Here is a 13,172-nt window from a genome sequence, read left to right as displayed (position 1 = left end):
AGGTGTCAGTCGGTATCGCTCGGTGTTATTAAGCTTGCGGTCGTCTCAGAAAAGCAAATAGGGGATTTGCGTCGTAATCGGCTACGGCTCCCTGAACTTTCGGCGGCGACGAGAAGCTTAGACGGTATAGCATGACGCGGAAGCGCCGGTGCCGGCCCATATGATTTTAGCGTGCCCCTCTCGTTGTCCTGCGCCATCCCTTCTGGCTGGCTGGTGGTGTGCTCTCAGTGGTCCATCTGCTCAGGTCGCTGGCAGCCAGTGATGGCCAAATTCGTGGGTCAGGCTTCGATAGCCCCACCACAGCGTGACTAAGCGACCATCTGCCGAAAATTCAAGCATACAGTCATAACAAGCAGTATCGTGAGATTCTCGACAGCACATGTAAACGGATCGGAACAGGCAACATGGCACAATCAAATCAAAATGGACCACAAGCGGCGACCGCTGAATTGCCACCGGCGATGGCTGAGGTCAAGTCGCAGAAGGTGGACGATCTGATAAAAGAGATGAACCGTATGCCAATATTCATGACAAGTTTAGATGAAACAGATGGCGAGGGAGGCGAGAATATGGCGCTAGAGGCGTTGAAAGCGATGGCGTACGAAGGAACCCGTGCCGAAATCGCTGAAAACTTCCGACAACAAGGCAACGAATGCGCACGGGCAAAGCAATGGTCGGATGCAAAAGAGTTCTACGATAAGGCAATAGCAGCGCTCAAAGGTCCACAAAGCAACCCGGACCCGGATGCAGAAGGACCAGATGTCATCCCTGTCGAACTTGATGAGAAGGAGGAAGCAGAGAAGGAAAGAGTGATTGGAGAGGCCGTCTATGTCAACCGAGCATTATGCAATTTGGAAAAGAGTAAGTACGGAAAGGGAGGCATGATCTGCAAACGTGCATCGCGGCTTCTTCACAATACTGGTTCGACTGCAGGCTGCTAACATACAGCAGAGAACTACCGCTCCTGCATTCAAGATTGCGTATCAACACTCAAGATCAATCCCACCAATATCAAAGCTTTCTACAGATCAGCCACTGCCGGCTTTGCCCTAGACAAGTTACAAGAGGCGGCCTGGGCTTGCGATCGAGGACTAGCCCTGGATGCTAGCAACGCCCCTCTCAAAGCCCTCAAAATCAAGATCGATGCTCGAAAACAGTACATAGATTCCGTCGAAAAGGCGCGCCGCGAACGAGAAGAAAAGGCTGCATCAGAGCGGGTAACGTTGAAGCTTGCCTTGAGGAGCCGAAATATCTTGACGCGGAGCACGGAGAAGCCCCCAGATCTAGAAGACGCCACTGTCAAGCTGGAGAACAGCCTAGATCCCTCTTCGACACTCACGATTCCGGTCATTCTGCTTTATCCAATGCACTCGCAATCAGACTTTATCAAGGCCTTCTCTGAGAAGGAGAAGCTAGATGAACATCTCGACTATATCTTCCCGCTACCATGGGACGAGCAACACGAGTACACGATCGACAACGTGGAATCGTTCATGGAGACCGCAGCAGGTGGGTTGATAAAAGTTGGAAAAAAGATGAGTCTAGGCAAGGTACTAGGAAGCGGGAAGCCGGAGATCGTCGACGGTTTGGTAACGATAAGCGTGGTGCCAAAGGACAAGGCTGCAGGTTGGATAGAAGAGTTCAAGAAGCGCAAGGGCAAGACGGCATAGATTGACCTAGGGTCATGGCACGACAGTTCCGTCTGACCCGATCGCTCCTCGGACCGAATGATGACGATGTCTAGACGAATTGATGAATGAAAGAACAGGCACGTGCGAGCTACGATCCCATGGTGCCAACGACTCACATTGCCCGTCATTTTATTAGTGTTCACAAAATCTCCGTACATGATCGCTGACGTACGCCACGCACCAGCCATCTAATCGTGCATCGCGTATCCCCAACCTATGAACTTCCTCTGCCCAGTATGCTCATTAGGCAAACCGGCTATATCAAACCAGTCTTATGAATCCGAGCACGAACTTGCCCACATAGTACACGGTGGCTAAACAGGGCTCAATATTACTTCGATTATCTGACCACATGCCTGTCTAGATCGCATTCCCGAAGCCCGGTAACAGGATATATGCGAATGCGGCATCCAAGGTATATTGTGTGCATACGAAAGAAACCCTGGCGGCGGCGGCGGATACTTGCAGCAATGTTTCATGTAGAAAGAGGTTCCTGCCGACTTTCCAATTTGCCTTTTTGCCCTGCAGCTACCATATCGCGTACCACGAGAAAAGCGTTCGCACGGCTCGCTTATGCAAGGCAGGTTCCCGTGTTCCATAGTTCACGTTGCGCGACTGGCTGAGGAATAGCTAGTGGGGTCGGGGCTAGGATCATTACATTTTAGCCGTTGGCACAATATTGGGAATCTAGAGACATTCTATTGGTGGTAATTTGGGGGAATGATAATGGGGGTTTGGACCAATCGTTGCAGTCGGTTGGGACATTTTTCATCTAATGCTTTGATCTTTTTTGTTGAGAAAGACACATTGATGTGATGTGTTGCAGGAAATATATATACCCTAAACACCTTACAAGGGTTGACAATGCCACCCGCTGATGGATGACAAACATGAACCCGGGAGTAACTTGTACGTGATCAACCTTTCAGCACAGATGATGGTCCCTAACGCCTTGTCGCCCTTCGTCTTCCCGCTCGAGGTAGGTGGAAGCAAGCGCTAGATCTGTCTGAGGCGTTTGAAGCAACCTGAGGTAGTAGACATGAAGCTGTAACATGGGAATAATGGAAAGTGATACAAGCCGACAGTTGTGATCCCTGCTGGGACCGTATCGTGAAGTACACATAATGTACAATATGCCGTAAGCTGGACCTTGGAGACAGACTTTAGCAGTGGGCTATTCTTTCTCGTAAAGCTTCTTCTTGCGCGTCATCATCTCCTTCAAATGATTCCAGGCGACCTGGCTCATGTATCTGTGGGCGCCATGGTAATATTTCTCTGTGTTCCGCGACACTTCGTCTGCCTTCACCTGCTCCAGGTAGCCTAAGAACCTGACATCGGTGCGGCCCAGTTGTCGACGCCCACCGAAGTACATTGTGATCCTGCGAAGTTTGGCGTCACGGAGAATTCGTAGACAGTTCATCAGGTAGTCATCATTCAGGTAGCGACGCTGCTCGTTGGAGGTGACATAGGGTGTATCTTTGGGACGTGCGTCGTCGAAGACGAAGTTGACATCGCGCAAGTACTGGACGTTCTCGGGTCCAATTTTCTTCAGGAAGTGCAGAACGTCCTGATAACCGATCTCTTTGGGTACTGGCTCCCAGTACGGTCCACGGGTATCGTAATGACGATGGAAAGAGAATGTGTTCTCGCCGTACAGGATGGAACAGGCTTCGTTGTGCACTAGCCTACAGCTTCTAAGGAACTGAGCGGACTTGACCAGGCTGTCTTTGGGATCATTGCTCTTCAAGGGAATTCTAAGCCTTGAATCTTTGTCCTTGCGGGAGAAAAGGTACCGATATATGGTGTTACGCAGCTCGCCTGGTAGATCCGTAAAGCCTCTAGGACGTACCGCAATTGTTCCTGTTGGCTTTGGGCTCACAGTACAGTGCTTCTTCGATTTGCCTGGCTGCATCTCATGCAGTTTGCCTTGCTGGTCGATCTGTAGGACGGTGCTATCAAGCTTGACGAAGAGTGGGCCGTGGAAGCCTAGCGGAACGTTGAACTGTAAGGTCACCGGCGGCTTCTTTGGAGCATTTCGATGAAAGGCGCCGCCGTCCTCGTTGTCGGTAAGGTCATCAAGCTCCTGTTCGAGGATGACGGGCTCTAAGAGAGGTGATGGGGGCGAAGGACTGCGTTTACGTTTTGATGCGCCCTTCTTCTTGTTGCCTGAACGACTGCGTGGTTCCATGTCGTCCTCTTCGTCCAGCTCGCTCAACTCGCTGTCGGCTGAGGTGCCAAACTCGCTGTCCTCGAAATCGACGTAGCCCGGCACCTTCTGGATCTTCCCCGCGCTCTTACGAACAGGACGGCCTGTCTTTTGGTTGTATTGCGTTATCTTGGAGGGACTGCCTAGTTCTGGACTGGTATCGCGACTATAGGGCGTTGGTAGAGGTAAGTTCGGTATATTGAATTTGGGCGCCATGATGTAATCTTTTGTATGCGTACAGCTCGCTTTTTGAGGCTGAGGGCAGTGCAGTAAGTTTACGCGTGTGGTGACTGTATGGCCGCTGGTGGAGATGGAGGTAGAGGTTGCGGTCAAGGCACGGTGGAGGTGAGTAGACGCGGGGTTGATAAACAGAGAAAGCGCGTACAAGGAAGCGATAACCATTGCGAGGCGCGCGCTTTCCAGGTTCAATGTTCGAAAAAGCTATCACTAGTAGTCTCGGCGGCCAGTTGGAGGAGGAGCGACAGCATGCTTCATCTCGAAGCTCGTGAATTGCCATGATCACGACAGGGTCGGCAGCTCGCAGACCGTCACCAACAAGACCTAGGCCCGCAAGCTCCAGAAGCTTATGATGATTTGATAGCGACCTGGGTTCGAAGAAGTCGTCAGACGGCTCTGCCTCGTTGTCTTGTCATTACGAATCCATCGTCCAAGACGGAGTACCTGGTGTGTGTGTGTGTGTGTGTGTGTAATTGCGCCATCCCAGATTTACATCGCAGGCCTGTGTAGAGACTCTTCGATCAATCGCCGTGGCATCAGTTCGTCTGTCCGGTTCGAACACCTAGCTACGCAAAGGTGCATTCGATGTCGTCACCTAGGCAGTCATGTGACTGTGGTACGTGCTTCACGAAGAGCGATGAAAATAGTTTGTGACATTGACTATTACATTGGAGTGCTACATACATGGCGACAACTGTCGACAGCGACATTAGGAGTGGACGCACTAGACATTTCGTGCTCATCTCCATGCGACGCTGGACAGAAGACAGCAGCATCAGTAGACGCTTCCTACGCAACGTAGCCGATCATAGATTTTTTCGTCCCCCTAGGTGGTGGGTGCCGGGGCGTGTCAACAGCTCCCACATCAGCCAGCTTGCGCTGGCCAAGTGAGGATGCAGCTGAGTTGAAAGCATTCATATCATCTCGGGTTTAGTTACGTGAAGAAAAGAAGAGAGGACGCGAGGCGGAAGCGGTCGTCTTTTACCGCCGGAGAACGGAGAAACGGCGCCGAGGCCATGACCCCTGCGCGTGCCGCTTTAGTTCCGTGATTAAGCGGGCGCATCGTTTCGTTGCCTCATTGAGACTACGAGTCCGGCTGGCATCGAGCACGTTTATAAGGTCGCGCCACGCTTCTGTTCCGTCTACCAGATTATTTGACTATGGCGAACCTCAGAGCAGCTTGCAGAGCGCCTTTGCGCCAGCTCACCTCCCGCTCAACAGCTTCAATTGCCACCAACCATGCAAGAATACAGAGGCAACAATGGCGGGGCTACGCGACGAGTATGGATGCACAACAAAAGGCATACTTCACGATGGCAAGAATGAGAGATCCACAGTACTAATGGTTGCCAGATTCTTTCCCAAGATCTTGAGCAAGCCGATCCGACCGTCTACCAAATCATTAACAGGGTTCGTTGCCAAATGCCGATGCCATCAACACCAAGATGAAGCTCACAATACTGTCATTACAGGAGAAGAACCGCCAGAAGCACTTCATAAACCTGATTCCCTCGGAAAACTTTACATCACAGGCTGTGCTCGATGCGCTCGGCAGTGTCATGCAGAGTATGTTCTACGCATTCTCCCACCACAATTCTAAGCTGACATGGCACCATAGACAAATACTCGGAAGGATACCCAGGCGCCCGATACTACGGAGGAAACGAGCACATTGACGAGGCCGAGCGCCTATGTCAACAGAGAGCGCTCAAGGCATTCGGGTTGAGCCCGGATGAGTGGGGTGTCAATGTCCAGCGTGAGTCAGTCGACAAAAATGCTACTATATCCCTCTAATACGACCTCAGCCCTCTCCGGATCCCCCGCAAACCTCTACGCTTACTCCGCCGTCTTGAACACCCACGACCGTATCCTCAGTCTCGACCTTCCCCATGGAGGCCACTTGTCGCACGGCTACCAAACACCTACCAAGAAGATCTCCGCTGTATCCAAATACTACGAAACCCTTCCATACAGGCTCAATGAGAAAACCGGCATCATCGATTACGAGAAGATGTCGGAATTGGCCCATCTGTACAGACCCAAGGTCATCGTTGCGGGTACCTCAGCATACAGTCGGTTGATCGAATACGAGCGCATGCGAAAGCTGGCAGACGACGTGGGCGCGTACCTCCTGTCTGACATGGCTCACATTTCAGGTCTTGTTGCCGCTGGTGTCATTCCCTCTCCGTTCCCCCACTCCGATATCGTCACAACCACAACACACAAGTCGCTTCGTGGCCCGCGAGGCGCCATGATCTTCTATCGCAAGGGTGTACGGAAGGTTGATAAGAAGGGCAAGGAGGAGATGTATGACTTGGAAGGCCCGATCAACGCATCTGTGTTCCCGGGCCACCAGGGAGGACCTCACAATCACACCATTACTGCTCTGGCTGTAGCCCTGCAACAGGCGTCCACCAAAGAGTTCAAGGACTACCAACAGCAGGTTCTGGACAACGCGAAGGCTCTTGCGCAGCGCTTAGGCGACTCAAAAGAGAACGGAGGTCTTGGCTACAACATAGTCTCTGGCGGTACTGACAACCACCTTGTCCTCGTCGATCTCAAGGACCGTGGAGTAGACGGCGCACGAGTAGAGCGCATTCTCGAGCTTGTCGGCGTCGCGTCGAACAAGAACACTGTTCCTGGCGACAAGTCTGCCATGAAGCCCGGTGGTATCCGCCTTGGAACTCCCGCCATGACAACTCGTGGCTTCCAGACCGAAGACTTTAAGCGTGTGGCCGACGTTGTGCACCGCGCAGTTGGCATCACCCAAAAGCTAGACAAGGACGCTAAGAAGAAGGCCGAAGACACCGGTCGTAAAAACCCTACCAGCGTTGCTGCGTTTAAGGAGTACGTTGGCGAGGGCGAGGACATCACCGAGATCATCGAATTGAAGAAGGAAGTCGAGGACTGGGTAGCTACATTTGCGCTACCATGGGACAAGGTGCAATGATGACGAAAAATATGATGAAATATATGCCGTAACGGGGTTCTGGCGTTGGAGGTGAAGGGGGAAATTCCATGTACATATGATAGGCTTCTTTCCACTGCTATGAGACAATAGCAAGTTTGCCTCCACCCCCCACTCATGCTCACCACGATTTCATGTCTATTGTGCGGTTTTCTTCTCATCTATTGGATATGGATGCCTCTAGAGAGTATATGATACTGTTGCTCTTTTGTCTTTTTTCTTTTGGTTCTCACACCGCTCATTACGCACCCTCAGTCGTTACCAACACAATTCAAAGACGTGGTTGAACACGTTGTGGGGCGGATATAGCATTACCATGCTTGCGCGTACTGTTCTCGCGCTTCTATTATTCACCAGCTACACCACCACCGCCCTGGCACTCGCTCAAGACATCACTATCACATGTGCCTCCGCACTCATCATACCGGTCTTGGAATACCTCTCTCATGCACTGAACACCACAATCGCTGCGTCATCACCATCAACAATAACACCTATGACTACAGCCCGATCTGTCCCAGCAATCATCAAAGAATCTCACCAAACACCCACATTGGATCCCTTGTCGGCTTCCACGCCATTCATAGACCCCACAGAGGTAATCACGTCTCCTGATATTGGAAGAATCACTCATGTCACCCCAACATATACTCTGTGGATTGTACCTGCGACAACATCACTGCTGTGCTATGACTTTGTTGTCATGGCGGCGCTTGCGTGGTGTTGGGTCATGGGGTGGTTTTGGTGGTGGAGCAAGACTGCGGAGAGGAGCACAGGTGGAGGAAGAAGAAGAAGAAGAAGAAGAAGAAGAAGAAGAAGAAGAAGAAGAAGAAGAAGAAGAAGAAGAAGAAGAAGAAGAAGAAGAAGAAGAAGAAGAAGAAGCGACAGGTCGAGGGAACAATCAAGACGGAGGGCTATGTTGCATCAAGGGTTAGAGAGGGAGATGCAGATGCTAGGTATGGTTTGATATATTACACGCTATGCCTCCTCCTCCTTCTTCTTCTTCTTCTTCCTCTTCTTCTTCTTCCTCTTCTTCTTCTTCTTCTTCTTCTTCCTCTTCTTCTTCTTCTTCTTCTTCTTCTTCTTCTTCTTCTTCTCCTCCCTCCACTCAAGCTCGTTGAAGGGGAAACTAGTATATACCCCAGGTTCGCCAGCTCAAGAAATCACAAGTATCAAGCCAAGCTGTAATACCACGCGAAACGTCATCTAAGAAGTCGAAGTTATTGCTGTCGTTTGAGATATCTTTGTTATCCTTGTTGTCGAGTGGACTGTCGTTGCTGTACACTGAGCTAGGACTCGGCAGGTTGGTGTCCTCATCGTCTTCCTTCTCCCCCTCGTCCTCCTCCCCCAGGGTCTCGGTAAAAATCTCGTTGTTGCCTCTAGCGTCGGCTGCTGCTTTAGGCGCCAGGCTCGTCTCTTCAACCATAGTTTCCAGCACGAGAGACGCATTACTGCTAGTTCTCGGTAATAGCAATTCGAATGACAATAGTGAAGCCTTGTCATCGTCGTGAGAAACTGCATTGCCTAGACATCTGGGTGATACGGTACTTGCGCAGTCTCGTTTGTACTTGCAAACTCTACAATCTGTAGCTGTACATTTTAGTGGCATGTTTGTGCGGAGAGAACGGATATCAGCCCGGATTTCGAGGTTGCTTGCTGGATATACTTCTAAAATATGGTAGGATTGACTTGAGTGGATGTGGATATGAATGGTATTGGTGATGTTAAGAACAGGGTCGATATCCCGGGGTTTAATGTGCTGAGCAAAGCCTAGGAGTGGTCGTGTCTCTAGTGTAATAGAGACAGCGATGTCGCACTTTAGGTTCCATTCTCGACCATTGAGACATGCTAAAGACACAACCGTTGTAACGGAGACGTCGGTTTACTATGGTATCAATTCTATTTCTTCTCTCAACTACTATTTAACGCGTTCACTCATACATAGTATTAGCATGTCCACCCTCCACCTTCCACGTCTCCACTCCACCTATGCCTACCAATCTAGTCCATATCTGCCAGAAAACACGCCTCAATGCATGCTCGCAAGATTTCCCCATGCTGCAAGTGCCTAGCACACACGCCAACGCTTATTCGCGCTCCATTCGCCGTACGCTAGCTCAAATGTGGGAAAACATAGTGTATCTCAACAAACTCCGGGGTATAGGATACTTTCTCCCAACCGCTAAAACGCCAGATAAAAGCAAAAAAGTGACGAAGGATTCAGAGGTGAGATCAATGTTCGATGATACATCGAGGAAGAATGTTTCCTCGAAAAACAGAGTTTGGTACTAGAAATCGATATTGAAGAACGGGGTTAGGACCAAGCCAGGATCCAGGCGCGAATTGAAGTTGGTGAAAACAGCTAGTACAAGTTTCGCTGACGTTGATTGCGTGATGTTGCTGTCGTTTGCTTGAAGAGGCAAAGTGCTCTATCAGATGTGTTCAGGTGTGGCAAGGAGACATGTCCGTTATGCGAGAGCCTATCTCCAAACTGGTCTGTCTCCTTGGCTGGATTGTCGACCACTTACACGGCTGGAGGTACGGCTTTCAGCGAGGCTATCAAGCCTGCTGCTGGTGCGCTTTGGGGGTGTAGTCTCTGTGATTTTGGAAGCGGAGGTAGTGCGTTGCTTAGGCGTAGGCAATAAGCTGCTGCGACGACTGGCTGTGAGACTTGGGGGGCGTGATGCGCGACGAGCCGTGGGACTTTCTTCTTTCGCGGGGCTCTTGCCGTCTTCCATTACTGTTGAGACACGGCGGCTAGACGCTGGCGTGCTTGGTTTCACCTGAGGTGAAGAAACGGGTGTAGATCGTACCGGCAGCTTGCCCTTTGCGGGGGTAACAGGGGAGTTCGATGAGCTCGCCAACGACCGAGTGGGGCGCTGCTGTCCTGGAGTAGTAGATGCAGAACGGCCGGATACAGAGGGCGAAAGAGCCGAGGAGCGACTCAATGGGCTCCTCAGGGGTATGGAAGAACGGCTTGCAGAGCCCCTCCGTGAACCATCAGATGAGTCCGTGTCTTTCCGGAAAGGTGAGGGCGTGGTTAGAGTTAACGGCTTGAAATTGTGCCCAACGACAGTATCACGCAGATGCGTGTCTGAATTCCAGCGAGGTTTGGGACCAGGTCTCTCGGTGGGTGTCTTTGAGCGTGCCTGGCTAGCTGCAGTGCCGGACATGGCGCGCGAGGGTGTAAAGTCCAAGCGTGCCGAGGTCATAGATTTACGAGAAACGACACTCTCGCCTTGGGGTATGCTAGAGTATCGCCGATTGGAAGGTGCCGACAATTTTGAGCTCGCAACACTTGACTGACGCGGCTTCTTGTTTGCAGGAGTAACAGCGGGTCCGTGTCCACTACTCTTACGGCTCATGACGACACTTGAAGCGGGAGAGGTACCTGGTGTGTCGAGGTTTGACTGTGGGAGTGAGGCCTCCGTCAGTACCGTGGACACTGAATCACGAAGCTTGCGCGATCTGGTAAAGTCATTCAAGATGGCGTCCGTGTTTCCAGTCACTTCTTCCAAGTCCTCTACCTTTGCGCGGACATCCTTTTGTATACGCAGAATCTCGCCGTTGACCGTAGACCTATGCTTCATCTCAATGTCAATCAGCTCAAGTACACGCCTCATGGACGGAGGGTAGTGGTCTCTCTTGTCTTTGTAGGTGGCAATACGCGTAGACAGCTTCTCCTCATCACTGTCGTCAATGGCTTGCTGTAGTCTCTGGATGCTCTTCATGCAGGAGTCGTACATGGCAACAGCCTTACTGCCAGCTTGACGGAAGCTGTGCACCCATTTGTCCTCGCCTAGCTCTTCTCTCAGCGCATTTGCTTCAGACTCAAGCTTCTCCTCTGCCGCTTCTAGCTGTTCCTTCCTCCGTAGGAGTTCGTCACATGCAGAAGGGAAGATGGTGCTCGCGCGCATCTGGAAGGCGTTCAGTCGCATAGGAAGGAAATCGAGCGAAGCACGCAGCGGTTGCAGCTTTGCAAAGAGAGCTAGTAGTCGCGAGTTCTCTTGTTCGATTTGTGGGATGGGTGAGGTGGGCGAGACGACGGACAGCGTAGGCGGCATACTAAGCCGCTTGCTGTTCAGTATAGCCTGCTTTCGGGGTATCTCTTCGACGATGGTTTCAAGCTCAGCGATATCAAACTTCTCTGGGGCTTCGGCGACTGAGTCGGAGATGACGCGGTGTCTGCGTTCCTCCATCTCAAACACCAGGCGACTGAGGTTCTCCACCTCGGCGCCGATTTCGCCCAGTACATTGTTCCACAGCTCCTCCCACTCCATGGCCACCTCGACCTGGTTCTTGATGCCCTTGAGCGTCTGCTTGATCTGACCCCAGTTGGTCACGATGTCTTCCATCTGACTTACAAGCGTGGTCTGGTCTTTGGTGGGCAGGAGCGCAATGTCGGAGCGCGACTGCAGGTCTTCGATGGCGCTGATGTAGACGTTGACGAGCCCCTCGAACTTGCCAATGGCGGCATCCACTTCCTCCAGTCCTTCTCTTCCGGCAGCTGCAGCCCATTCTACGTCGTCGTCTGCGTCAAGGCCACTCAGGACCTCTTTCGTCTTGGAGATCCATAGGCGGATGTCGTTTGCTGCCTTGTGTAGTGCGCGTCCGGCCTGGGTGGATGTGGGAAGGGCGGTAATTTCGGAAGCGATGGTCGTGGGAGGTAGCTTCATGGAAGTCAACTGCTGGATCTGGTTGGTGAAACTAGCTTTGGAGAGGGTGTAGATGGAGCCAGCGCGCGGGTAGTGGCGCTTCTGGAAGTAGGACTCGATGTCGATGCCATTGTTGTCGTCTAGGACGGATGGCTCCTCTTCAGCGACTGGGGCGGGTGGTGAGGGAAGGGGTGGTGTGTCTTTGGGCGGGGGAGTAGGCGCGGCGGGCTCTGTTTCGGCAGGTGCGATGGGCGCCGTTGCGGTCGGTGGTGCAGCTTCGGGCTCTGCAGCGGTCATGGTGCCGCTGAGGGCCTTTTCCGACCTGGTCACGTCGGGCAGGCGGTACTTTTGCATGTCGAGCTCCATGTCGGCGTCGGACTCGGACGGGAGGACTTTGTCGCTGGTAGAGACGACGCTGCTGTGGTCGCTGTCGAAGTCGGGCTCCATGACCAGCGTAGGGACGCTCTCACCCGTCGACTGAGGCACGAGCGGCGTTTCTCCAGCTCCTGGACCCTGAACCGGACCTGGACCTTGACCAGCCTTTCCACTCCAGGCGGTACCGCGGCGCTCAATTTCGAGACTGCGGGCTTTGCGGAACTCGTCCAGACGTCGCAGGCGGTCTTCCTCGATCCGGCCGACGTCGACGGCGCTCTTGTTGTTGTTGTCGTTGATTTGGTTGAGAAACTTCATGCGTGCCAGCAGGCCCGGGGAAACATTTCTCGCGAGTTTGGTGGTGCTTTCAATGTGGGCGGGCGTGTGCCGAAGGGGTTTGGGCGATTTGGGCGATTGTGATGACGAGGTGGTCGTCGGTGGTGGGTTCGGCGGTGGCTTCGCTGGCAAGTCAACGGCAGTCGCGGCGGGGCTGCTGTCGAGAACTGAAGGCGGCGTGGCCGTGTCGCTCATTGAGCATGTCTGTGTATGGACCTCGAGGAAACCTCCAGGTCGCGTTTAGACAAAAGAGGAGGCTGCGCAAGACTGGATACGCTGCATGCACGGATGCCAGTTCAATCGGGAGATGAATCGACGTTCTTTGGGATGGCGCCGAAATCGCGTTAGCCTAGTTGGTTCACGCGTTGCTTCTGTTTACAACAATAACGGCGTGGCGCAACAACAAAGAGATTGTCTTTAGAGTATGCGCGAGTGGGATGTGTACTTTAGGTGAACTTGGAGGAGACGTTCCCTCACCTCTCAAGACACCCGTTCACAAAACGTCCCGCTTGTGTCTCACCGGGTGCCGCTGTGCCCAATTTCCGCCAGCCCCCCCTGCTATCAGTGCTTTCATTCCCACTCATCCCCCATTCATTGGCACTCAAGCTGCAACGCCGCTGTCTGTGCCATCCTTTCTCCGTGGCCTCGGTCGATCTTATCGTTTGTGTTATACATGTTCACATGCAAGATATGCATGGCATGTGGGA

The 13,172-nt window shown here is 52.4% G+C and overlaps 5 protein-coding genes across 5 annotated transcripts; 2 read left to right on the top strand and 3 right to left on the bottom strand.

Moving 5' to 3' along the window:
• Nucleotides 1-404: 404 nt before the first annotated feature.
• Nucleotides 405-1,670, top strand: ALTATR162_LOCUS11288 (uncharacterized protein; the record flags this gene model as incomplete). Its single annotated transcript, XM_043318930.1, has 2 exons — nucleotides 405-861; nucleotides 952-1,670. The coding sequence occupies 2 exons, from the start codon at nucleotides 405-407 to the stop codon at nucleotides 1,668-1,670; spliced, it is 1,176 nt and encodes a 391-aa protein (XP_043174865.1).
• Nucleotides 1,671-2,865: 1,195 nt separating this feature from the next.
• On the bottom strand, nucleotides 2,866-4,113 carry ALTATR162_LOCUS11287 (uncharacterized protein; the record flags this gene model as incomplete). Its single annotated transcript, XM_043318929.1, has 1 exon — nucleotides 2,866-4,113. The coding sequence occupies one exon, from the start codon at nucleotides 4,111-4,113 to the stop codon at nucleotides 2,866-2,868; it is 1,248 nt and encodes a 415-aa protein (XP_043174864.1).
• A 1,181-nt stretch (nucleotides 4,114-5,294) lies between these two features.
• On the top strand, nucleotides 5,295-7,084 carry ALTATR162_LOCUS11286 (uncharacterized protein; the record flags this gene model as incomplete). Its single annotated transcript, XM_043318928.1, has 5 exons — nucleotides 5,295-5,435; nucleotides 5,488-5,544; nucleotides 5,607-5,700; nucleotides 5,753-5,890; nucleotides 5,940-7,084. 5 exons carry the CDS (start codon nucleotides 5,295-5,297, stop codon nucleotides 7,082-7,084), a joined length of 1,575 nt encoding a protein of 524 aa, XP_043174863.1.
• Nucleotides 7,085-8,080: 996 nt separating this feature from the next.
• ALTATR162_LOCUS11285 (uncharacterized protein) lies at nucleotides 8,081-8,528 on the bottom strand (the record flags this gene model as incomplete). The annotated part of the gene is made up of 2 exons (XM_043318927.1): nucleotides 8,081-8,256; nucleotides 8,297-8,528. The coding sequence occupies 2 exons, from the start codon at nucleotides 8,526-8,528 to the stop codon at nucleotides 8,081-8,083; spliced, it is 408 nt and encodes a 135-aa protein (XP_043174862.1).
• Nucleotides 8,529-9,390: 862 nt separating this feature from the next.
• On the bottom strand, nucleotides 9,391-12,660 carry ALTATR162_LOCUS11284 (uncharacterized protein; the record flags this gene model as incomplete). The annotated part of the gene is made up of 2 exons (XM_043318926.1): nucleotides 9,391-9,531; nucleotides 9,631-12,660. The coding sequence occupies 2 exons, from the start codon at nucleotides 12,658-12,660 to the stop codon at nucleotides 9,391-9,393; spliced, it is 3,171 nt and encodes a 1,056-aa protein (XP_043174861.1).
• Nucleotides 12,661-13,172: the final 512 nt, after the last annotated feature.

This window comes from Alternaria atra, assembly GCF_907166805.1.
Source record: "Alternaria atra isolate CS162 genome assembly, contig: 35, whole genome shotgun sequence".
Classification (NCBI taxonomy): domain Eukaryota; kingdom Fungi; phylum Ascomycota; class Dothideomycetes; order Pleosporales; family Pleosporaceae; genus Alternaria; species Alternaria atra.
The sequence above is the reverse complement of the archived record's forward strand: the minus strand, read 5'-3'. Positions and strand labels throughout refer to the sequence as shown.